General features: G+C 38.6%; 1 protein-coding gene across 8 annotated transcripts in view; it reads right to left on the bottom strand.

Annotated features, from left to right (window-relative positions):
* Positions 1-25,135, bottom strand: part of CACNB2 (calcium voltage-gated channel auxiliary subunit beta 2) — a 261,949-nt gene that overhangs the window by 75,193 nt on the left and 161,621 nt on the right. For 6 of the 8 annotated variants that reach the window (XM_065666521.1, XM_065666518.1, XM_065666519.1 and 3 more), the window contains one exon: positions 16,123-16,242. In XM_065666521.1, the coding sequence (XP_065522593.1) occupies positions 16,123-16,242 (120 nt within the window). Of the gene's footprint in view, positions 1-16,122; positions 16,243-17,136; positions 17,276-25,135 lie in introns of those variants that run through there. The other 2 variants (XM_065666524.1, XM_065666523.1) reach the window with 2 other exon arrangements.

Genomic DNA, 25,135 nt, shown 5'->3' with positions numbered 1-25,135 from the left:
TGCCTGGCTGAGTTTAAACCACGACACAGACACAGAATTTAAACTCTGGAGATATGTATCCATCTTTTTGAAATATAAGCCACATATTAATTATCTTTACAGGCCAATAGGGACAGGCTATGGACAAAAGACATTTTCAATGTAGAGAAAGTGTTGATGACTGTTACAGAATGGCAAACAGAACAGGTCAAATGCCCATTTTACGCTTAGAATATAAAAACCCAAAGAACTGTAAGGAAATCATACAAGTGTACATTTGGAAAGAATTCACAGATTCAGTAATGCCTTTTCTCACTGCTGGCAAGAGGAACAAAGTTCCTGCTCTGTCTCAAGGTAGCTTAATACATTCATTGTGAATTATGGCAAACATGTGAATGAAAGCAGTTAAGAAAGACCCCAGCAACCAGACTAGACATGAAGGGTAAATGATGTGTGCTGTCTACACAGTTGAATTCATTTCCACATTTGAGCTGCCAAATACTGGTGAAGGAACTTCTGCAAAGGAGGTCATATCCTTCCCCTCATAATTTCCTCTCTCCTTTTTATACTCAACATGAGAGGCAGCTCTCCAAATTTGCAAAATTGCCATTTTCTTACTGTGATGACTGGCGCCTCTTTTCCACATGTGGCAGGCAGCAGCTCCCAGCCCCTCCTCACCCCCTGCATCACCACCCGCCTGTGGAGATTCTCCTGCTGTGCATGGAAGAAAGGAGCAGGCTGCCTAGGACTTAGTGTGCCTCATCACCATGACTAACAAAGTGAAACTAAGGAAAAAGGTGACAGGAAAGAATCAGAAATCTGAAGAAAGTAATAAACCAGGTAAAATATATGTATGGAGATGGAGAAAATTAGGGTAAAACCACCACCAAGCAGAGCTATTGAAGTTGTTCTACAAACAAGATGTGATCTGGATGCAATCCTGTGTTGTAATAAATCTAGACAAACCTTGCATTTTAGAAAACTAGGCCTAGTCAATTTATGTCTACATAGAAATTAGCTATCCCCTCTATAAAGTAGCTGTTTGAGAAATAAGGAGGTGAGATGAATGGCCCTGGATCAGATGCCATGTACTGGTTACTTATGAAGTGAAGCTGAAGTCTTTTAAATATACTTTCAAGGGTATTTAAATGATGAAATTGAACTCTAATTCAAGATGACTTTCAGGCCACAGTTTTATGCATGCTTTCAATTCTTTTCAGCCAACATTCTCACCAAAATTAAATGCTGTCTTCCCATAATCCCCAAATTGTCTTCTTTCTCTTGAGCAGCCTCTCGCCTGGTCTCAAACCAGAATTTGGATGGCAACGGGGTGAACAGGATCGCAGAACTGATACTGCTTGTATCTATTTTTTCTCATTAGGTTACATTTAACTCCAATAATGTTGTTCTACTTTGTCATGCAGTCACATAGAAGCTTTTTCCGCAAGAGGGCTGGACTACAACATTCATCTATCAAAAATACTGCATAAAGTTTACAGCATTAACCATCTAGTGCAGTCAAATAAAAACTAAAATAACTGTGAATTAATTCTGCTTATGAACTTGTTTGAATACATTATGTTTGAAATATATGAATAATATTTGGTTGTTGATTTCATACCTTTTTAAAGTAATTGTGGGATAAAAGCACTTTGCTTGATGGACTACATTTTGATTTAAAGTTGAAAGAATTTCCTTCTCTATTTAATGGGCAGAAATTCACTGCAGCCTACTAACAAACAGACTTGTTTCACAGTTAGTGCAGGCTCATTTCTTTACCTGTATCTATTATTTGCATACATACGTTATACATGTAATAAGTGCTTGCTTTGATAGACATTCTAAACTGATCAGAGTAATTTAAAAAAATTGCAAAAGCGTATCTGCTAACTTCTACTTTAACTAGGCTAAATATAATGACTAAGCCAAGGCCTGAATACAGAATTCATATTACAATTTAAACATTCAACAGTAAACAAAATATGTTACTCAAAACTGTCTTTCTGCATATGCAGCCTACCACCTCACAACTTTGAGGAAAGTAGGAGTGATTTAGGGCCCATTTAATATGTGACAGATTTTTTTTCTTTTAAGTTCTAGAATGACACTGAAATATACTTCTCCTATTCCTCTGAATTTGAATCTGAGATGAAATACTAATTTAAACATGTTACTAAACAGAACTATTAAATTTGCTTTGTAATGAAATTGATCCACGAAATTCTCCCTCTGAGGGGGCTAAAACCAGGTCTCAAAACAGCTGGCTGGGAGCCAGACAATATTAATATGGGTCTAAGTATCATCTGCTGGCCTCGGCTGGCTTTTTGCATGCCAGTCTGAGTTGGCTTTTAGCTAGGTTGTTAAATCTTTGAGTTGCTGGTCAGGGAGTAGAATTAATTTAAATCTTTTCCATCTCTAAAACCAGACTCGAGGAAAATCTCGTGTTAAAGCTTCTGTTGGTCATCCCACATGGGGAGATACTGAGGAAGTGTGTGTCAGGCTTCAGAAGTGAACAAAAGACAAGAAAAAGATCAGAAACATCTGTAGAACATTCAGTGCAGATTTGTGAGATTCTACCCCCTTTGTTCTCTTCCAAGACGAAACAACTTTCTATAAACAGAGTGCTGTGACAATGTGCAGTGAACCGCAATTATTTGGTACACCTACAGAAAACGTCGAACAACAATTTGGCATTGGAAGACAAAATATAGACGAACCTACAGGCATACAACCAGGGTCTACTTGCTCTGAAAAACTCAAGCAATGCAAACGAGTAAAGAAAATGTTTGCAAAGGATGAGGAAGACACAAGTGTTAGCACCTTCCATGACAAGCACATTTTACACAACAGAAATGTGACAGAGGCAGTGGCTGCTTCACTGTAATCATTTTAACTATGTTTTCTTCTTTTATTATCCTTTCTTTTTTTTTTTTTTTTTAAGGAAGGTCACCAGTACATGCTGCAGTCTGACTGGAGAGAGCTAATATTCAAAGGGCTGAGAAGTAACTCAAGTGCAGAAACCGCCTGATATTCATTAGAGCTCTGAGACACTCCAAAATACCACAGACTGCAACACCCAGCAGTGTCTTTAATATGACAGTGACTGAGGGATTGTAGCAGAGATGCTTACTGCTATAATACAGTATTTAGTACCCATCATTTGGCATTTTACAGCTAATTAGAGAAGCCTTACTCTCCACACACAAAATTTCTTTGGGTGTTATTCAACTGACTTGCTAAATTTGACAGTGTTATACAAGAACATGTGCATCCCCCACCTCTGCAAAAGGTTTCTCCCTGTGCATACTTGATACTGACTGCATACGGGGCCCAGCATTTGCTAAAGCTGTTTCTATCTTTAATATAGTTAAAGCAACACTCAGCAGCTACTCAATGCTTGCTAAAAGAAATCATGAACTTAATTTGCTCAAACTTCATTTTCTCTACCCTTTACTGTACTAAAGGCCTCACGCTTTCCTAAAGATCTCAAACCTTACATAAGATCTGAAGAACCAAAGTCACAAGGAGCCCAGAATGAACTGAAAATGCTAATAATAAACAAACCCAAACATAAAGCCTCTTTATTTGAGCAAAAATTGACTATGAGAATAAGAAGTAAAAACAAAAACCCAAAAAACAAAACCCCAACATTTTAAGGTTTGGAATTGTGTAATAAGTGAAAAAAAAATCTACATATTTGACTCTCCTCAAATGACTATGCGACCAGACAGCTTAATTAAACATATATACTTTGAACAAGATAAATTTGGGGTCTTAGACCTTGAATAGCTGCTTAATTTACTAGTTCATTTCAGTCAGTATGTTCTGAACTGCCCCAAGATGTTATCTTCTATTTCCATTCAAAGTTCTTCCACTGAAAAAAGGGCATCAACAGATTGCAGTAATATGGTAAGACCCCCTTTCCCTTTTATCTCCACCTAAACTTTCGGCTTGTTAGAAAATGTGTTAAACAAGCTAAAGAAAGAAAAAATGTCAGGACATTCAAAGCAGACAACTTACTTCTGACAACATATTAAATAGATAATAGTCTATTTTATCCAAGCAGAATGGCTTACAGAAACCTGGACCAAGAGAAACATCAAGAGAAAAGGTGTCCAACCTAGTCTCCCATATTTCTCATAAATGCCTAGGCATTTCTTAGCTCTGAACTGGAAGGGGAATCAGTACATGAATGTTTCTCTATCTGTATTAATGCCGCATAAATCCTTGCGTGTATTTTGTCATTTGATTTCTTTTACTTCTACTTAAGCTATTCAAAAGAAACCCACTAATTTCATCAGGGAAAAGAATGCTCACGGGTTTTGACATGGAAGTTCTTGAGCTGGCTTTGGTTTATAGGGATTTCTGAAAAGAAATGAGTTTATTGATGAAAATCAAGACTTCTTTTCCATAGCTTTTGAAAAGAATCTGCAATATTTTTTTATAACATCCAGAGCTTGATGCTACAATTATATGTATAAACAGAATCTGAACAGACATTATCATTGCAATACTGCCATTGAATATACAATCGCCTAAATGAACCATCTCACTAAACAAACATATGCTTTCTGCAATATCTCAAAATAAATGGATTTATGACTTGAAGTTATTTTGGTTTATATATATACATAAGAACCATGACAATACCAGTAAGGCATTAATTTTTATCACTTTTCAAAGAGAAGTGTCTCTGTGTTCACAATTAATAAGATTTCTGCTATTAATGATGATGAATTTCAGTTTCATACAAACATTTGAGAATAAGATAGTTATGGCATATTTAGTAGCCTTTCATCTCTGCACTTCCAGACTCCCATACAGGAGTTTGCTTTAGTGACCATGTACATGTACATTATTACATGTAGTGGGGTTTTTCTTGACAAAAGACCACTGTGGTGACACTGTGGTGACAGCTTCAAATCAGGATTAAAACATACAGGGAGAATCCCTGGGAAGTCATGCACAAGGACAGATATTCATGGTGCCTAGAATAAAGGATTATAGCTTCAAGAGGCCAGTGATGAATAAAATATAGAAAAAGGCATCAAAGAACATTTTTGTGATTACACGAAAAATGCATACAGGATGGTATTGATATTATATGTTCCAGCTGTTGAATTATGCTTGACTTCATTCCTGGATGAGTGTGCAACAGTCCTACAGTAATGGCAGAGAGCCTATAGCTCCTGAATACAGTGAAACTGCTGCAACACACACTGAATTTTAAAGAGAAAATACAGGCTTACTCCTGACTGTGGAAACACAACTATCCACTAGATTGCACTAGGCAAAATTTCTAGCCTGCATTTGCCAGAGGCATTCAGGAAGAAATATGGAAACATGTAATTTTGAGACCAAAATAAAATCTTCTCAATTCGTAACAGAGTGAAGCAGATAGTGGAGATCCACTGCTTTATGCCCTTTCATGTCTTGCCCCTTTTCCTGGGATCAAGTAACAAGAGTGTAGGCATAACCCTGACTGGACAGCTCCTGAGGAAAGCCCTGAAGAGCAATGAAATTTGCTTGGACTGGTGAACAATCAACAGCATGGGCTGCTGTATCAGAAACTAGGATCAGTGGTAAGTTAAGTACAAGAACCTATCCCAGGCAGGAGAATATAGGTTTTTCAGGTGAAAAGGGTATACTTTTTCAGTCCTGTGGTATGGAGCACTCAGTCTCCATCCACGTCCCCATGTCTCAGCACACGGCTGACTATGACAGTGCACTGTGCTCATTGTGCTTAACTGACCTGGTTTAGAAATCACCCTACCAAAAGAAATGAACTGAGCAGCTGTGAAAGGAAACTTCTTACACTAATGCTCTGGAATCAAAGCCACTACCATGAAAGTATGTTGCCAGAGAGACACAGCATAATCAAAAGGTGCGAGGGAAAGACTGTCAAGTTGGAGAAATGCAAGGTAGAAGTCAAGTCTTTCAAACCTGCTCAAGAATGTCAGTGTTTAACTCCATACATCTCCTCCTTCCCACCAGATTTTATTCAAACTGCATCACAGAATGAGGCTCTGTGAAGCAACTCACGTCTGCTCCTTTCCAGAACTCTTTTGCTCTGCTTTCCCTTCCCTGACCTCCCCTCATCCTCAGGCCTGTACCTTAATCACAGGCTTTCAAGAGAAACTCTTGGTTTGAGAGTTTTCCTTGGAGATTTTACCCAGCACTCAGCCTAATGCCAAGATAAGCTCTTGCTCTGGAAGGCAAACACAACGGATACAGTTATGATTAGAATCTGGTGATTTTATGCTCAGTAGAGTTTAAAACTAGGAGTAAGAAATCCTTCCCTTTGTGAGGAACAAAAAGGGGTTTCAACTGCTGCCACATACCCTTTGTCACAAGTTGCTGGACTTATCTGTGTTCCCAGGTCAAAGCCAGTTCAATGGGGACAGGCACTGGAAACACTGCTCTTTTTCATCTTCCTGTGAGGGAACATAATGTCACATCCCTGTGTCTGCAGCAGACAGCCTGAGCACTGGAAAGGCAGCAAGAGAAGACAGGTCCATGTGCAGCCCTCAGCCAGATAAAGTTCACTGGATTAAACTACCAGGAAACACCAGTGGAGAAGGCAAGGAAATTGGTACTTTGTGGGTGAGTCACAAGCCTCACTGCTGAAGGTGAATAAAGGGTCAAAATAATGAAATATCTGGGATAAATGTGGTAAGTTCCCTTACTGCTCCTCTGGGAAGGATACTTTCAGCTGTAATTTGACTGCTCCTAAAAGTCAGGAATACATTTGTCTTTGCAATCACTGCCACTTATTACTCTTGATTACTAAAAGCAATGTGGAGAGCTGATTCACAAGATGGCAGGTACTCAGCATTTCTTCTCATTTTCATTTCAGTCAGGAAGCATTTCTCTTCCGACAGACAGGGGTGATCAGGAGTTACAGTAACCCCAAGTGCTTTCTCTTCGCCTATTTTACCCCAGGTGAAATATTAGAATCCAACAACTTTTTAAAACTCAATTTTCAAATAATTGGCAGAACAGATGAAGCCAAAAAGCAGCAAGCACACCTCTTCTCTCATTTCAACAATCTGACATCTCCAGTCAAAATAATCAAAGCAGCTGCAGTTTGATCCTTCGCCTTCCCTTTCAAGATATTTTTCTCTTCGCTTTTTATCCAGGCACTGAAAAACAATGGCTTCCAGATCAATAACCACAAGTACATTTACACGATAAAAACCCAAACCATGGGTTGCATCCCTGTGTTCATACCTGTCAAATGCAGATCTGTTCCAAATCCTGAAAATAAGGAATCAGTTTTCAAACAGTATGCTAAAATTACCCAAATATGGACAGGGAGGACACCAAGTGAAGTAAAGCTGGAGAGCGTAAAGAAAAAGAAAATGTGAGGAATCCCTGGATTCCAGGGATATATCCAGGGATATCCAGCAGCATGAGTTGTCTGCACAGTTGAATCTCTTGACATTCTATCACTTTTCAGAACGTCGATACTATTTTCATGTGTCTTGCTACCAATAAACTTGGATTTAACTAAAAAATCCTGGATGAAACCATTATCCTTTTAATCTATTTAGCAAGAAGAAGGGTTTTCAAGAGAAACAGCTGCAAGAAGCAATATTTCAGTGGGTACTGTCTCATCTCGAGCAAGAGAATGCCACCTGAAACACATATTAGGATCTCATATCAGATCCAATACAAGTATTTGCTTGCTTGCTATTAGAGCTGAACTTGTTCAATCAAGTAAGTAAAAATACAACTATGAGAAGTTGTAAGTTGTATGACTAGAACTTGTTGGTGACATTTACATCACAAAAATAGAGTGAGAAGGGTAAATGCTCTTCCATACTTCCACAAAGGTTACCTGATACTTTCACATAGGATAAATGTCTGTTTCATCTTTGATATGCTGCGGCACCCTAAAATGTGTCTCAGCAGATACACTTTAATTTTAAAGGTATGAAATAGAGACTTCATGCATTGCATATTCTGCATCATATTGAATTTGGGGATACAGCCCAGGTGACTCTGAAATGCTGGTAGAAAATGTCAATACAGGATTGGAAGTTAGATGCACAGAGGAGGTGTTCATAAGTTGTAGGCTCCAAGGGTGAATGCTGGGAGAAGTTCATGCCATGTTTTTTGCTCTAGGATATGCATTGGCTTTTCACAGAATATAGATGAAAAGGTAGCAGGAACACAAGCAATAAGGCATCACTGGGGGCCTCGATGAATCTTCATTTTTAATTAATTTCTCTCATACTATGAATTATGCAGAATCCAGACACTCTTCATAGTCCAAGCTGAGTTTTGCACTTAAAATGTTCCTAGCCTGGGAATGCAGAATATCTTCCTCCCAGGTATCACAGGTTTACTTTGGTCTCCTACTGATTTTTCTTAAGTTTTATAAAACCAGTGATTTGTTCATTTAACTAATATTAAATTTCCAAAGGAAGCACTTTTGAATTGGCACCTAACATCAGTCTAATTATGTACCAAAGCACTCTACTGCTACCTATAGTTAGAACTCACTGGCATTTTGCACGTAATGTTAGGGTTACCTAATTTTTTATTCTTTCTCCCTTCCCATTTTTTTGGGAAAGTGGGCTAGCAAGGAGGGAGGGGATTCAGATCTTTGCCAAGGACTCAAGAACTGTGTCTGGGGGCTTGTTTTAGCTGCAGATGACAACTACTTCCCTGCATAATGAGGCAGATCAGCCAGGTGTCTGCTCTAACAGCTATCAGGCTAGTTCCTGAACTGGTTGGAAAATAGCCACTATGGTACAACAGCAGAACGCATAATGCTTTCATTGTCCAAATGAGTCTTTCTCCAAGCCACCGCACCACATCACGTGAGCCAGTGTCAGCTGGGGTACCTCTGCAAGGTTAGCCTGCACTGAAGCCTTTATTCCACTTCCTGCTTCCAGAAAGCCCATGGCCGTCCACTACCAACTCTGATCACAGGGTAACTTTGTTCTCAGCTAAAACACTTCTGTTTCCTCACAAGTTAATCCTGTGGTGCAATAACTCTCCCTAGATACAAAATAAACCCTTTACACCAGGAAGTTACCAGCTGTAGAACATGAATAGCCAGTTCAAGTCACCAGTGCTAATTATCTAATACATGCAGACCTACATACAAATGTATATCCATATATACAAAGATGTGTGTATGGATATATATAATGTATAAACACCCAGAGATATAAATACATTCAAAATCCTGTATTTTACCACACTCAAGAATAACTTAGACCCCTAATGCTTGCATAAACCTGCATCAGTAATGTCTACCTTGAAAACATTTTACATGCTTAATTTTAGAAAAATAAAAGATTTAAGAAAAGGTACCCTCACCCCACCAAAAAAAAAAAAACCAAAAAACAAAAAAATTTCCAGAGAGATTCTACAGTAAGCTGGAATTGAAATCGGAAATATACATCAATCATGTAGAACACAAAAGATAAAATGTAAATTAACCCCAAAATAGATACTACAGATCCAAAAAGGTCAGCATTTACCATACGGTGATTAAAAACATTTTAACTACCTTTAACAATGGCCTGTGCCCTGAAATCCTATTTTCCCCCTCTATTTTGAAACAGTATTCTAAGAGTACAAATGTATGTTAGCTGCTTAAAACCCCGTGGCATTCAGATAGCTAGATCAGCTGCTGAGAAAAGTGATGTTCTGGATTATAGCACAGTAGACAGTGTGGATGTTGGCAAAAGTGAATCAGACTCAAGAAACCCCAAGAAAGTTAACGAACCAGGCCATATATGTCTTAATTGGAAATTACTTTGACCACCATCAGCATCTACCTCTAAGACCAGCAGAAGCGTTCACTTTTGTGCCAGCCTGAGCAGACTGCAAAGGCATGCCTTCATTTCTGCCGTCCTGGGGCACACCAACCACTCTCACTCCCCACCCGTCTTACAGACCATCCCCAAAGCCACTTCTTATCCTCTCATGCAGTTCCCACGACCCTTCTGCTTATCCCCACACCAGCACCTGGCCCAACACCCGGACCCACTGGTCACCCCTTCCCAAGCTACAGCAACGGCTGCCTGAGTGCGCTTACTCTAAAGCTTAGATCAGCAGCCACAGGTAGGACATAGCATGCAGCTGTCACCATGTACAACCAGCAAGCAGCAGGCAACAGGCACATCACAGTTTGGGAACCTCTGCTGCAACCTCTGCACTGCCAGCCATGCAGCAGAGACTGACAGCTAAGTCTGTGAGCAGACACAGACTGAAGGGAGGAGGAGGAGCAGAAAAACATCCACGCAAGGATTTAAGATGCATAAGAGTATTCGTACCTGGCTTATATCACCTACTTTGATTAAAATATTTCTTCAACACTTCTTTTAATAAGGAACTGGTTTAATTTTCAAAAGTAACATTTGTAATGCTGCCCTTTACACAGTAATCTAATCATATAGGTAATCTAATCATAAAAATCAGAGCGAAGACATATCATGAAGGAAGCATGCAGGCGTGTGTGAAAGCCGCAGGTGAGAGCAGACAGAAGAGCCGTGCTTGTCCTCAGGACTTTTTCTCAGTCTTGTCTCTCCGTTCCACAGGCACAATTTATCTCTTTCCACTGATTATTTGAAGAACAACAGGATACTAAAGGATCTATCTACAGTTAGCTAAGCTAATATCCCTTCACTGTTTTTTTGTACTTACACTTAAGAAGCAGGAGAGGAAAGGATACTTATGAAACAGATTTGGTCACTCTGTAATCACAGTGTGAATGAGACAACAGATGTTTTTTAATTAGAGGGGGTACTTTTGCTGGAGCATTTGATTCCTGAGAATCCCGGGAAGAAACAATTCCAGCCTCCGAACACTGCAGCCCAACAGTGAAAACAGATAAACTGTTTGAGGAAGTAACCAACATAATGACAGGCACTAGTGTAGAACAAGTGTATGTATATACCTAAACTGAAGACAAAAGAGATCATGAATATAAACAAAAAACCCTGCAGTTCACGGACAGCAGTATAAAGGAAGCTGCTTTATGTCCCATTGTTACAGCCTAAGAAAAACCAGCAGAAATGAAGAAAATGAAGAAAACCAGCTTCTGTAACCTGATTCGAGCAGATCCAGCAATGCAGAACTCGCCTGCAGCTAAGCAACAACCAGATTTGCAACTGTACTTTTGGATCAACAACTCATTTATTTCCAGCTAGACCACTATGCCAGCTCCCACGTAATTCCAGCAACTCTGACACGCAACATTAGCTATCTAAATGATAGCGTGCAATGAAAGTATTTTAAAACAAAAGGGCAAATGAGAAGAAATCAATGGAAAAAATATTACCATACATGACAGTTGACACAAAGCACTACCCTATGTTGCCATGGCTTTGGGTGCTGTTCAGCACCATAATGTCCTCATAATTGAGACAAAATACAAAGAGGCTCCATGATGGAACAAGCTGACATAATATAAGGACACACATCAAGGTGATGGGCATGCCTGGTCTGTCAAAAATGCTACTGCAGCTTAAACAGACATACCTTAACTAGCTTTGTGGCTGCCTGCTAGCAACATGGGGTAATTCAGAGGCTGTGGAACCTGTCTGAGAGTGAATAAATACTTAAATAACTAGTCTTGGCACACTGCACTGAATAATTACATCTGACAATCTTTTTCATGCCTTCAGCCTTGCAGGGATATATAGGCATTATCCCAGCCTGCTACATGTTTCAAAGCTCTGGTCCCCAACCCATGCATGGAGGCAATGAATTACACTTAAGACATTGCATTATTACTCATAGTCACAAGCCATCACTACTACCACAGTACACATGGAGAAAGCAAAACACGACAGCTTATATTATTGCTCAAAAGCCAGCAAAAGGATGTCTGGCACCAAAATTTCAGTGGCTCCCTATCTTAACATAGACACGATTTAAATGACATTTTAGGACTATGGATATTTCAAGTTTTAACAAACTCCTAAAAGGATGCGAGCAGTAGAGCATTAGGGGGAGTGCAAACAAAGCAGAGCTGAAGGGAACTGAGATTTGCTATTATGGACACATATGCACTGACTTCTGGAATGTCACAATCTTACTTTGACATACATTTAAGAAGTTTCAGGACAAAGAGTGCAGAGAACAATTCTTAACAGAGAACAAAGAGCATAGGGCTGTCCCTTAGTCAAATGTGAGAATCAGAGCCTGGACTATTAACTGACACTTTCAGCACCCAAAGTATTAGAACTAACTGAAAGAATAAAAAAAGTCATTTTCCAAAATGCTGAAAATATTCTACAGATCTCATTTGGAAACTGTCTCTGCATAAGGAGCTCACGGAAGAAAAATAAGAAGAGGCAGCATCTAAAAAATTGAAGAGAGAGGGCTGAAGAGAAGAAATTACTCTTGGAAAAGAGGAGGTTTGCTGATCACCTGACTAACTATTTTAGTCAAAAACTAGTTCATAAGTATGAAGTGCTTTACTGAGGCAAAAGAAATCAACAAAATAGGTGAATTCACTTTACCAGCACTGAAGAGGGCTGCAATTCATTATTCAAGTCCCCTTTCTTATGTGCAAACTTTAGCTCATTTAGTACTCAGAGTTTTCCTTTGATCTCATCCCTCTCACTTGATGCAATATTTTAAAGGGTAAGTCATTGAATACTCACAAGGAATGGACAAAAAATATCTTTACTTACTATCATTTATTTTTAATCCCCACTCTTAAAAACTAAAAAGCTTTTTTCTGTAGAAATGACGATTTTTAAAATATTAACACTAAAAGCAGTTAATATCATTGGGCTTTTTATTTATTTTTGGCTTGTGAATGCCAAAGATTCATGTTTTTATAGAAATGGGAAATACAGTTAAGTATCAGTACAAGCCCTGAGATTTGGGAATTGTTGCATGCCCTGCTCAGACACAGCACAGGTCCTCTTTATCCCAGCCATGTGCCATGGACTATGAGGAGGATACTGAGAAAATCCTCAATGCTTTGAAATGCCTTTTTTTTTTCTATTTAAAAATAAAAAAAAAACAAACCCAAAACCCCATTCTGCATATGCATTGCTAAACTGTTCTAACCAAGAACATTTCATCTCAGCTTCAAGTTTAACAGCTTCATTTGAAGAGCTGTTACCCGTGGGATTAGCTGTTGGCCTGCAGGTATCCTCATCAGTTGCCCCTTAATTTTCCATCCCTGGGTGACTCCAAACATGCTCCTGTGGCCCCACCTTCCTTACAGTAAGTCACATGCCAAAGTGAGTCAGCAAAATATGCTTAGCCATTTTCCAGATAAGCAATGCTTGTATAAAATACATAAAAATGGCCAGAACATGCATTTTCTTACAAGATTTTTTGGGTTTTATTTTCCCTGTTTGGATAGGTAACATATATGCATATTATATTCTGGCTTTATGTTACACAAACACTTAGAATCCATTAAAATTCAAATTTAAAAATCTTAAAATCCTCCCAAACATTTGCCATCATGTGCTTTATTACTATATTTTTCTTTTCCATTTAAGGTGTTTTCCCTAACTGTGAGGAAGGAAAATGGATGTCATTAAACTGTTTTCATTATACGTGTGACACAGTTCAATAGTTTTTTTTATCTACCCTTAATTCATTACCATTTTCCCTCCACCGCTGCATTATTCATGTATGTCACCCTCTTCTAATTCCTGTGACAAATACAATTGTAATGACTTTATTTAGGACCAACACTTCCAGTCACAATCTGGAAAGGCAAAAAGTTAAAGCAGCTGCGTCACTTGGCTCTGCCTGATTGATAGCCAGCCAGGGCAAAGGCAAGCCAACCAAGGAGAGCAGGCAGCAAAACCTGCTACCTGCATGAAACAAGTCGGAGGGCACACAGGAGCCAGGCAGCACCAGCAGAAGTTACTGCTTCATTAATTTTTACTGTGTTTCAGGGAGGTGAAGGACTGAATCACCAACAAAGGCAGGAAAGCACACCCTGTCATATTTTAGATCTACTTGGTTAGGTTTAATTTATGCTTTTTAAAACATTTATTTCAAAGGAAAGCACCAAATGCATATAATACTTTAGTTAATACTATTAATTTAAATATTACACTAGACTAAATATTATACAGTTATAGCCTCTGCATAAAATGATTCCATTACAGCCCGGAATGATTTTTAGCATCTGACTAGAGAAACAAAAATGCTAATGTAGTTCCAGCTTTAATCCATTTTTAAGGACAAATTATTTAAATAATTCATTTTGTGTTTTCTATATGACTGGAACTACCCATTGTCATAGCAGGACGGTTTTGGCAGTGCCTTTGCTACTTTGACTGTTCACAAGTTGTCTTGCAGTTTCAGACGGTGTCAGACCTAGATGCTATATCTTATGCCAGCTGGAGTGAGAACATTGGTTTGATGTATAGAAAAACAGTTTTAAGAAGTCAGGGTCTGCTAGCAGTTTCTCTACAAACTACAATAGCAGCAGTGCTAGAGGTCATGAATATTACATAAGGGCTGTCCATGCATTCAAGCCAGCATCAGTAAGCCAAATTCCCATAGCAACACTCGCATAGATTTACTCCTCGCTAAGAGATGCATCGGTTCAGCAGTAAGTGCTGTACTGCTACCCTGATTAGTCTGCAAGATATTATTGCTTCAACTCTTCTTTTAAAGGTTGTGCATTTACCGATAAAGTTCAACACTCCACCTGAATTTCATGGCAGCCTTTATTACCTTTCCTAGGAGCACAGAAATCTCAAACTAGCAAAAAGCAACCCTGATACAACTGAGACTCCTGATTATGATCAGCAACATCTCTAAGATACAAGGTGGAAGGGAAGAAGCGGGCTGCTTCTTTTGAGTTTCTGCTATACTGATCCCAGGACAGCAAGACCCAAGTTCAAAGACATGTTCAGCATCTCTTACAGTGGGCAAGTTGTAGCAGCTCATTAAAAATCTGCTTTAGGAGCTCTTATTAAATATCAGTTAACAATTAACACCTCCACCCCAGCCCACCCCTATCTTTGGCTTCCCTGTTCAAGTTTTCTGGCCTGATTAAGCTGTCTGCCTGTGCATTATAATACCGTATTAGTAATGGACTGGTCACCAACTAACAATCAGATGCATAGTTCAATGATCAGGACTCCTAATTTCTGAAGAGCCCTTGCAAAACAGGTGGCATAAATGGGCAAATCTGGCAGTGGAAAAGGAAACAGTAAAATAAAAACCAAGGCAAAATGGAGGAGGGGAGTCGGAGAGAAAGTGAGAGAGAAATGCAGATCAGGTAGATCTGAGGAGGGATCTCAATAGTGTATTTAAATATTTAGATACAAAATGTAAAAACAGACCTTGGAAATCAGTAATACACTGAGATCTGGCAGATGATAGCATATAAAAAAGAAAAACTGGAAAGAAGTGGTAAGTGAATGATAACAAATAATACGAACATGATTTTTACAGATGCAATAGTATTTAAAGATACAGCACACATGAAAGAAAAACAAGCCATACTCTTTCACTGCTAAACCCCTCAGAGTCCTAAATGCATTTCATGGAAAATACACAAACACAGCAAGAACCTAAAGCTCTTTTAGTATTTCCTTACCAAATTGTCACTATCTGCCAGAAGTATGGAGATAAAAGCAGAAATCTTAACAAGTCCTAGAGCATATTGCTCACGGGGTCATTTAACACACAAACTGTAAAGAAAGTCAGTGAAGTCTTCAGGATAAAAAGACCTTTGTAACAGATTCTCCTTGTTTACATATGACTTGTAGGGGCTGATCTTTCACTGAAGGGAGATGAACACAATGCTTGAGGGCTGATTTCTAGAACTGTAACTTTTGAGTGCCATAGGGACCCATGGGCAAACTTTCACAAACATCTTCAGTAAGAACTCAAAGCTTTGACCCTATACACCACAATAAATGTGTGCATTCAGTAAAAGCAGAAGTGCACACATTTAGATAAGATTCTTCTGAAAACAAAAGCTAATCAAATGCCTTCTATGGAAAACTGATTCTAAGTGATTTTTCCTGGAAAATTTCCTTTCTACTGCTGTCTGGAAAATCTTTAGAAGAGGTCTTACACTGTATATTAACACATTAATAACATTTGTGTTGCTAATGGATGGGACATCAGTCCTTTAAGGCCAAACATTTTATGAGTTTGTGACATGAAAAACAACCTTACCTTTGCTTTTTCCAGCTGTGCCTGGGCCTGTCGCTCTGCCTCTCTCCGCACTGCTTCCCTGTCTTCTTCCAGAGATACATCTGAATCAGATGGACGGCTGGTGTAGGAGTCCGCCGAACCCTGCACAAGAAAAAGGAAAATAATGTCACAAGTTGTTTTAGTGTTAAATACCCCCAATCAACAGCACAAAAGCCCCCAGCAGAAGTGGTTATAAATCTTGTCTTTGCTTTTACTTTTGTACCCTTGAAAGGAAAATAACTACCCCAAAGTAGTTAGAAAATAACTACTCCAAATAAACAGAAAGTAACTACCCCAAAGTCAGTTAGAAAAATTATGTCTAGATAAATATTTTCTTCTGGAGACTTTCCAAAAGTGCAGGTGTCTTCCCCAGTGTTTTATCTCCTGCACTACCCCCATGCTCTTATTTGTGTGCTTTTCAGCAAGCAAAGCCAGTTGCTCTGCAGAGTTAAAGCACTGGTGCAGTGCAGGGCTGAAGGACACACAGCAGCTTCAAGGATGGCTCCCTAAAAATTAAAACTCTCCACAGTGACAGTACTTGCAAGGAAACAGTCTTTTTATAATCAAAATGCAAATTCAGTATCAATAATTACTATTACACAATATCTCTGCTAACAGATTTAACCTCTGCTATCCATTTTTATTTTAGGGCAACCTCTTTACCTGACACACTTTCCCCATCAGAACTGCAAATGGCTCATATCCATCTCTGCCTCTCAGCAAAACATGTAAATGACCACAAATCAACTTCCAACTAATAAAATCCGCCTGGACTCAACACATGTCCCCGTATCACCACAATGGAAGCAGCCACAATGCCAGAACAGCTCTATAAATAATGACAGCTCTGCTTTTCCTCTGCATCTCCCTGCATACAAAATAGAGTTCTGCTAATTCAATCAGAATGAAAACAACTGTCATCTCCTTGCTTCCTTGTTTTCTCTCCCTCCCTGCAATACACATAATACATGCCGATAATGAAAACGTAGAGCTTACACAGATATCAGAATTCTTCAGACGTCCTCCTTTGGCTCTTTTCAGAAGCCTGATCCAGGTGGCCTTCATTAGCCAGACAGCTCAGTTATTGTCCGCAGCTGCAGCGCCCGGCACTGATCTCATAAAACATGTGCACACTGAGCACCGCAGAATCACTGCTCCTTTCCTATCCATGCTCTGCTCTGAGAGCCTTCCTTCTCTTCCCTCTGCCTTTCAAGCTTGCAGCCTCACTGTTCCCAAGTATTCTGCTGCAATTAAATTCTCAAATTTTCTCATGCCAGTAAAAAAAAAAATTAAAATAATTAAAAATAATAATAATTAAAAAAAACCAAACCCCAAAAATCTGCACCACTTCCAAAAATCTCAACTCGAATGATAAAAATGTAAAATAAACCAGGCGTCAGGTAGATGCTGTGAGAGATGATACTTCAGCTGATCATAAACTGAGCTCAACCGCAGAAAAATACCTAGGGCTTTTTCCTTTCTGTTTTGGGGGGCGGATTTGGCTGTTAAAAATAGTGCTTATAGGAGAACCTTTTAAAATCCTGTGCAAAATGTATTCAGTGACATTTGCAAGTGCAAAGTTCATTTCATCTCTTCCTAGATTGGCTGGGGGTGGGGTAACAGGCTGTTCGTATCACTGGGCATGCTCCATATGTGCAGCCTTTTACGCAGATGCTCACATCACACCAGGTTGTTAGCCTATGCCAAATTGCCATTTTACATCTCAAGGGTAAACAGCTGGAAAATGCAAGGTCCCTGCAAAACTGGAAGAGCTGGTACAGCGTCTCCTTCCTGTCATGTATGTCTGCTGCAAGCTGCCTTTCCCTTGGATGCTCAGTGCTGTCACGCAGCACTTCCCTCCACTGCAAAGCACTGAGCTCCGCTCACAGCTCTCTTACAGAAAACGTAAATCCAAAAATATGCCTGTTGAGCAGGAATTTAACCCCCTAGTCACCACTTACATTTTTTTCTACGTAAGCAGAGGGAAGAAGTAAAGGATAACTGCAACATACCACTTACCATATAAATACTGGATCCTAATACAGCAGAAGCCAAATAAAACATTGAATTGCTATATTCTGCTTACCAGAGATACCCTGTACCCCTTCATAAACTGACATGGGAATAACATGATAAGGAATGGTTTTCTAGGGCATTTCTGATTCACTGACAGACATGCAACATTCTAGTTGGAAAAGATCACTGCAGCTAATGGCAGAACCTGCCTTTGATGTAAATTCACAGAAATTTAATAAATATACAAATATCTGATACAAACACAAGAAAAATAGAGAACAGACATCACAGCTGAGAACAGTGGTCATGCACTTGTCAGTTTGTCAGCACAAAGGACTGAATCATGCCATGATTTGTGTCTGTGTAACAACAAAATTACCCCGCCACAAATGATGCAGTAGCCTACACTTAACCACTATCAGAGCAAACAATAGTTGCCACTAAACTGACAGTTTAAAGGTAGATTACAACTTTCCAAACGTTTTACTTCTTTCTTTCCTGAAGACTCTAATAGTTTGAGCACAGAGTTTACTGAGCTGCCTTTGAGCTAACATAAAGGAAATTATTCTCCAAGGGATATTTTGCTTACAGGAGTCCAAATACATCTACTATGTTACAGCCATCTTCCAAAACAAAGATGCCTACTGAGCTAGAGCAAAAGAGCAGAAAATAAAAGAAAACACACTCAAACTTTTCTTGAAATTTTTGGAAAATCTTGTCCATTAGGAAATCACCAGAGGGCTGTACCTTCCCAACACCTTCCAAATTTGGCTATTACTTGAAATTTCCCTTTGCCACAACTTCTGACACAGCTCCCCAATGGAAACAGTAGCAAAAGACAAGCAGCAACAAGCATACAGAAGTTTAGCGTACAGCTTAAATCCTGTTGTACTTGACACAGTAGTGGCCTGCGGTCAAAACCACTGAGTTATCACGGTATTAGTTAAAGCTGAGACTGCGACAACCCCTTCCCCACCATAGAGATCCAGCCTCCAGGACATTCTGGAGTCCTTCAGCACCCAATCCCCTTCAGAAAGGGCACATCCAAACCCTTCCCCATCACCACTGCAAACCCTCAGTGTCATTCTGCCATTGGTTTCATAAATTAATCCCAAAGCAACATCACCTTTAAATAAGAGGAAAACAAGCAAATCAGCCATTAAGCCTAACACGGCAATCACACCATGGACAGTGGCAACATTAGCCCTCTACGGCACTTCTATGATGAACACATCATATTTTCCACTGACCAAGCAGCATGGCATCACTTCTACTACCACTCATTCTGTTGTACAGAAGTGATGCTGCCTAATTTTGGAGTGCTGCATAATTGGTCCTAATCCTGTAAGGAAAAAAATAGAAAAAAGGTTGTGAAGCACAGGAATATAATTCCCATCTCCTCTAAGGGGGGCAAAATACCTTTAAATGCCTTTTGGGTTAGGCCAGAATAGCTAAAATTGGAGTTTCATCTTCCAGGCCACAGAGATCATCTACAGTGCTAGTCACATCTTGTTTTGGGCCACAGTCCCAATGCACATCCAAAAAAATTATAATGATTCAATTTATTTTAATTATATTGGCAAATCGCATGAATCAAACTCAACATTAAATTTATTTTTCCAGTGGGACAGACATGGTCATGTAAATTCTGTATGGAAAGCAGAAACTGGGAGCTTTGCTTCTTGAATATGAAACAACAACAACAACAAAATAATCAAAGCCTGACATCAAGGCAATGCAGGAAAAGGGGGAGCATACCACCAAAATGAATTAATTTTATAAACTACTGATCATTTTCCTGTAACCTAAGAATGTACTCAACACTTTAACATAAAAAAACCTTTCAAACTTCGATAAAAACTATGATAAGACTGCAGTGGAAATAACTATTCAAGGAAAATAAGGCCTAGTTGATGTGCACTGTCCATTCATGACAGCTAACAAAACTGCTTTTCCTCCCTGGGTACATGAGTTTTGGGGGTTGCCCTGGGGAACACTATGGATCCTTTCCCAAGAGCTTCTGAAATTCAATCTTTCTGGGATTCTGCAGGTCTCCGTAATCTTCCACTGCAGTGTGGAAGAGCTGCATTAATAAAAGTATGTAATATATACTACTGTAGCCCCCAATTCCTAGTATTCCACAGGACACTCACTAGTAAAAGTGACATAGGTCATGTTAATAATTATCTTCCCTCCCCACCCCTCCTCCTTTTCTCTCCCTCCTTATTTGGCAGGTTTACAAACCCAGTTTGAGAAATAATTTCCTGTTTTAATGACATGTTTGCAAACATTTACCAACTATTTTACCACTTATTACATTAGATTCTATGGCATATTCTCATAATACAAACCCATGCTCTTCACACAGCTAGTGGTCTTCTGTGATCATATTTGAGCTCCTTTTTCTCCAAGACCATAAATGTCTTATCTTCCTTAATATTGTAGAAGAAGTGTATCATTTCAAAAGACTAGGTCCTTCAAATAAAATGGGTTTTTTATTACTTTCCTTTATTTGCAGGTAAAAACTCCTTAGTTAAACTTGGTTGTGCCTACAGATCTCTGTATTTTTGTTAGTTTTCTGTACCTATACTTAAATTTGGCCAGTACTGCTGGAGATTAAGTACAGATTTTGATCACAGTGTTGCCTTCATAGTGTAAAATCTGTGGATGTGTTTGGTCTGTTACTGTACTAAATTCTCATTGGGCTAATATCACTATCATTATACTTGCAAATTCAGTCCTGGCCCTTATATTATGTCTTCTTCATAAAAAATTAAAGTGATCCTCTGAGTACCATGAGTTTCTCTTTAATAGGGTAATCCACTTATGAATTGGCTATCATTAGGACAGATAACTTTCCAAACTACTGAAAATTCTCAATAATTCTCTTCCTAGGAAGATCACACAAGTCCTTTCAAGAAGAGACTTTTTACATTATTATTTATTAAATGAAGGAATGAAGCAGTAAGCAAACATACAACAAGATTTTACAAGGAAAAAAGTACATGCGACTACTTATATATATAAACTCTTCATTTATAATACTGGGATCTTCTCCTGGATATAATTTTCATCTCTTCATTGATTTAATGCTGAAGAGAATTTTAAATCCAAAAGGAGAAATATCTTTATGTCTTCATTCGAGTTATACTTTGAATATAAAAAAGCTCAGGTCTCACTGTGCCAATAAGAGGAACAATTCATTTCAACGTTAAGAATTTATGCAGAGATATTGCTAAATGCTTATCTTCTAATCTTGTTGAAGTAGTAAGAAAGACATCACACATTCTGCTAGGACACAATCTGAGATAGTAAATCACGGCCTTGTGATGTGCTACTACTTCTTGAGTGCTAAGAAATAAGGTAAAGGGAATAAAATATTGAAAGGCTATTTCCATAACACTTTTATTTCACTTAAAATCATTAAAACTGATTCAGAACAAAGGCAAATGTGAAATATTGAAGTTTAGCATAAAGTGAAACTGTTGATATTGGCAAACTGTAATATGCAGAATACAGATTGTCCTGTTTCACCATAAACTGACCAACCTCAAATGTATGAGCCACAGAATTAAAAAATCAGAAGCACTCCCACAAAAGCACCTTCTCCACAGGCCTCAGTTTGCCAGAGTGGCCACAGATGGTGAATGTGAAAATTTCTTATCTAGGAAGTTTTCTCCAGATGTCTAAGCAATGTCATTGTTTTGGAAGATGTTGAAGAGGGCACAAAATGCTGCTCTTAGAATGCTATACAATGTTATATCGATGTTAATTATTTGAGGGGAGAATTTTTATGGAAATTAAATTAATTCCAATTGTTTTGCATGTATACTTGTATGACAAACTGAAAAAATACACTTTAACAAGCAAAAAGGAAAGAGATCACATATTCATTAAGGGGATATCAAGCAGGAATTGTTCATTTCTCGTGTAAGGGTCACGGACATTTGACAGCCTCGCAACTTCCAAGTCTAATGCTGATGTCCTCCCTGGTTCTTGGCATGGGCCCTGCCTGCACTTGGTCATATGCCCACTACACATACAGTTACACCTAAATGCTCTCCCACAGCTCCCATCAAACAAGGAGGGCTACCAGCTCCTACAGTAGTCACTGAAATCCTTTGCTATGGTTCCATTTAAAAAACAAATCCAAGGCTGGTTATAATTTTATTGTTGTTGTTTAGAGCTAACTGGGAATTGCCATGGCATCTACAGCCATGGAGGACCTTCAAATAATGGGAGCAGTGAAATTTTAGAACAGTTGGTAGCTTTATGGCTGCAATGTGATTAAAAAGGAGATTATATAGGAAACCAGACTTCTCTTTACCCTTAACATGACTTTGGCAAGCTTTATCAGAGCACCCAGCTTGACAGGAACAGGTTTCCAAGGCACTAATCCAATCAACAGCTGGATGAAAGCAAAGGTTTTTTTAAAATAACCCTTAGGTTTCCAGAAGCCTAGATTTTGGCATTCACAAACCTGCCACACATTTGCACTCGCATTTTATGAGGTTGCTTTCCTGGTGTTTTGTTAAGAAAAAGTATCATGAGCAGGTATTTTTAGAGAAATTAAAGTCTTCTCCTGGTGGCTCTTCAGAAAAAATCTGGCAATATGCAGATTGCTTCCAAAAGGGCAGCTGCACAGCTCAGCCTAGTTAGCAAACAGACAGACAGACTGACCCCTCAGAGTCAGAGCTAAGCTCTCCCCAAAGCTTTGGGATGCTCTGGTGTGTTACGGTTTATCAATTTCTGCAAAAACCATCCTAGAGGGAAAACTACTTGAGATCCTATTGTACAAGGCACTGTACAGTCACAAAGTAAATTATAAGCCCTGCTTAAAAGAACTTCCAGTCTAAAGGATGAGAGAATATGAGCAGAATAAAAAAAGGAGTAAAAAAGGGATCAAGGTAGCAATGCAATAGAAAATAAAGTATTTTTAAATATTCGATACCAGCATTATGACTCATCCCTTGCATAACCATGGTGGGTTGTTGTTTAAGTAAGTTTTCTATATGTATTATGGCAGAGATTAATTCTGTGAAAGCCTCTGAAGGAGGATAATCTGGTAGCTCTGTATATTCTGACAGAGATTCTCACACTTATGAAACTTGAGCAAGTGCTTTTGAGGAAGAGGGCAATGACAGGAATATACAAAGGTCTCCTATGCTTTAACAACAATACAATCACATTATTAAGAATTTTAAAATAAAATAAAGAAATCCCACAAAATAAATAAAAAAAAGGGGGGATTTGATTTTTCAAGACAATTGGATCTAAAGGATGGGATTAAATTATTTATGATATTGCGCTGTAAGGAAAAGTCAGAGCAATGGCAGAGCTAAGACGTTGCCAGTGGAACAACTCAGAGACAGGTGTCAAAGGAATTAAAATACACTAAGGAAATGATTGCAAGCTGCATGAACCTGAATCATCTCATTTTTGTCTCAGACTGTCAGTGCACACATGGATACTAACAAAACTTGGTTGATTCAGGGTAACTTTTTAAAGCTCTGGTAACCTGATTCAAGCCCTCTGGTAACCTGATTCAAGCCCTTAGGCAAAGGTAAATCAGTATTATTACTAACAACAAGCTGACCTGTGGTGGTGTTTACTGGGACAGAAGTGGGTAAAAAATTGAAGATTTTCAGGAAAAATTACAGTATTATTTTGGACAATATTAGTTAACAGCAGATATCACAAAGGAAGGATTTTAAAATGCAGAAAAACAGAATTTAGAATATAAAATGCTATGTGCTGATACAAGAGCACAGAGAGAAAGACAAAGATAGGGTCAACCACAAGGGCTCAATTAAAAAGAGAAAAAACACATCTGGGATGACAAAAAGGAAACAGAAAGACAACTAGAAAAGGAATGAATTTGAAGGAAAGCATGGCAACCATCATCTCAGTTTGTCTCAGCTCAGTTAAAAGTGCCAATTTAGATTCTCTGTTCCAGATCTTCAGTGTATTTTTATCTGGGATTTTGGTTCAAGTTATTAAGATTTTCTGCATACTTAAAAATAACTTCCTTGAAAATTTAGCATGAAATTCAGTTAGCAATGGAGAATCTCAAAGGAAAAAAAAAAAAATTCTTTGTATTTTTTAAAATTATCCCTAAATGTACAATCCCTGACTGTTTTCGAATGCTACATTTTTTAATCTACTCTGGATAAGAAAGGGAATGTTTGCGGGTGTTTCTGCTCTTTGGGTTTTTTTAACTTGTTAAAAATATTGAGGTTAAGTACATACAGTCAAGTCTTCCCTATTTTACTCTTTCAAATGTAACAACTGCTTTAATACATATTTTTACTTGCTACCCTTCATTTCTATACTGTAAATATACTACTCATCTGATTAAATAATTATCTTTTTCCCCATTTGTCTTCATGAGTTAGTTTGTCAGGCATGTACTATGTAAAAACTGCTGTCATACACTAGTTGTCTATAATATTTTTCAACCTCTGATAAGTTTAGTTTCTGGCCCATCATCTGCTACTGAAATCTTGATTTTCTAATCATGATCTTTTGTTAACAGCAATCAATGACTGTCATGACATAAAACGTGGCAAATTGCTCATTGCTTAGATTAGGAGAGGTTTTCTTATCAACACCTTTGTTAAGTTACACACAGTGAAGACTAATGAATTAATTAAATTTCCCTGAGCTGAGCCAGGCTCACTGAAAGCTCAAGCCTGTCAAACAGCGGTTCCTCTGCAACTCAGCCCAGGTATCTCTGGCAGGCACAATCACCCTTTAAGCATCTGCAGCCTCTGATACTGCCAGAAACACTAAGTAAGCAGCTTTCACACTGCATGGCACCATTTACTTCAGGATAAAAACACTACATAAAATACACATACACTCGTAAGTGAGCTAAATGTAAGCTCAGTTTCCAAGGGTATCGCCACATGAGTCCTTGTGGTTTCAGGTGTTATACCTTTGTTCCAGCCTTCATCCTCATGTACACTGCTGGAAAAAT

Source organism: Lathamus discolor, chromosome 2 (genome assembly GCF_037157495.1).
Source record: "Lathamus discolor isolate bLatDis1 chromosome 2, bLatDis1.hap1, whole genome shotgun sequence".
In the NCBI taxonomy this organism is placed as follows: domain Eukaryota; kingdom Metazoa; phylum Chordata; class Aves; order Psittaciformes; family Psittacidae; genus Lathamus; species Lathamus discolor.
This window is presented reverse-complemented; position numbering and strand designations above follow the sequence as displayed.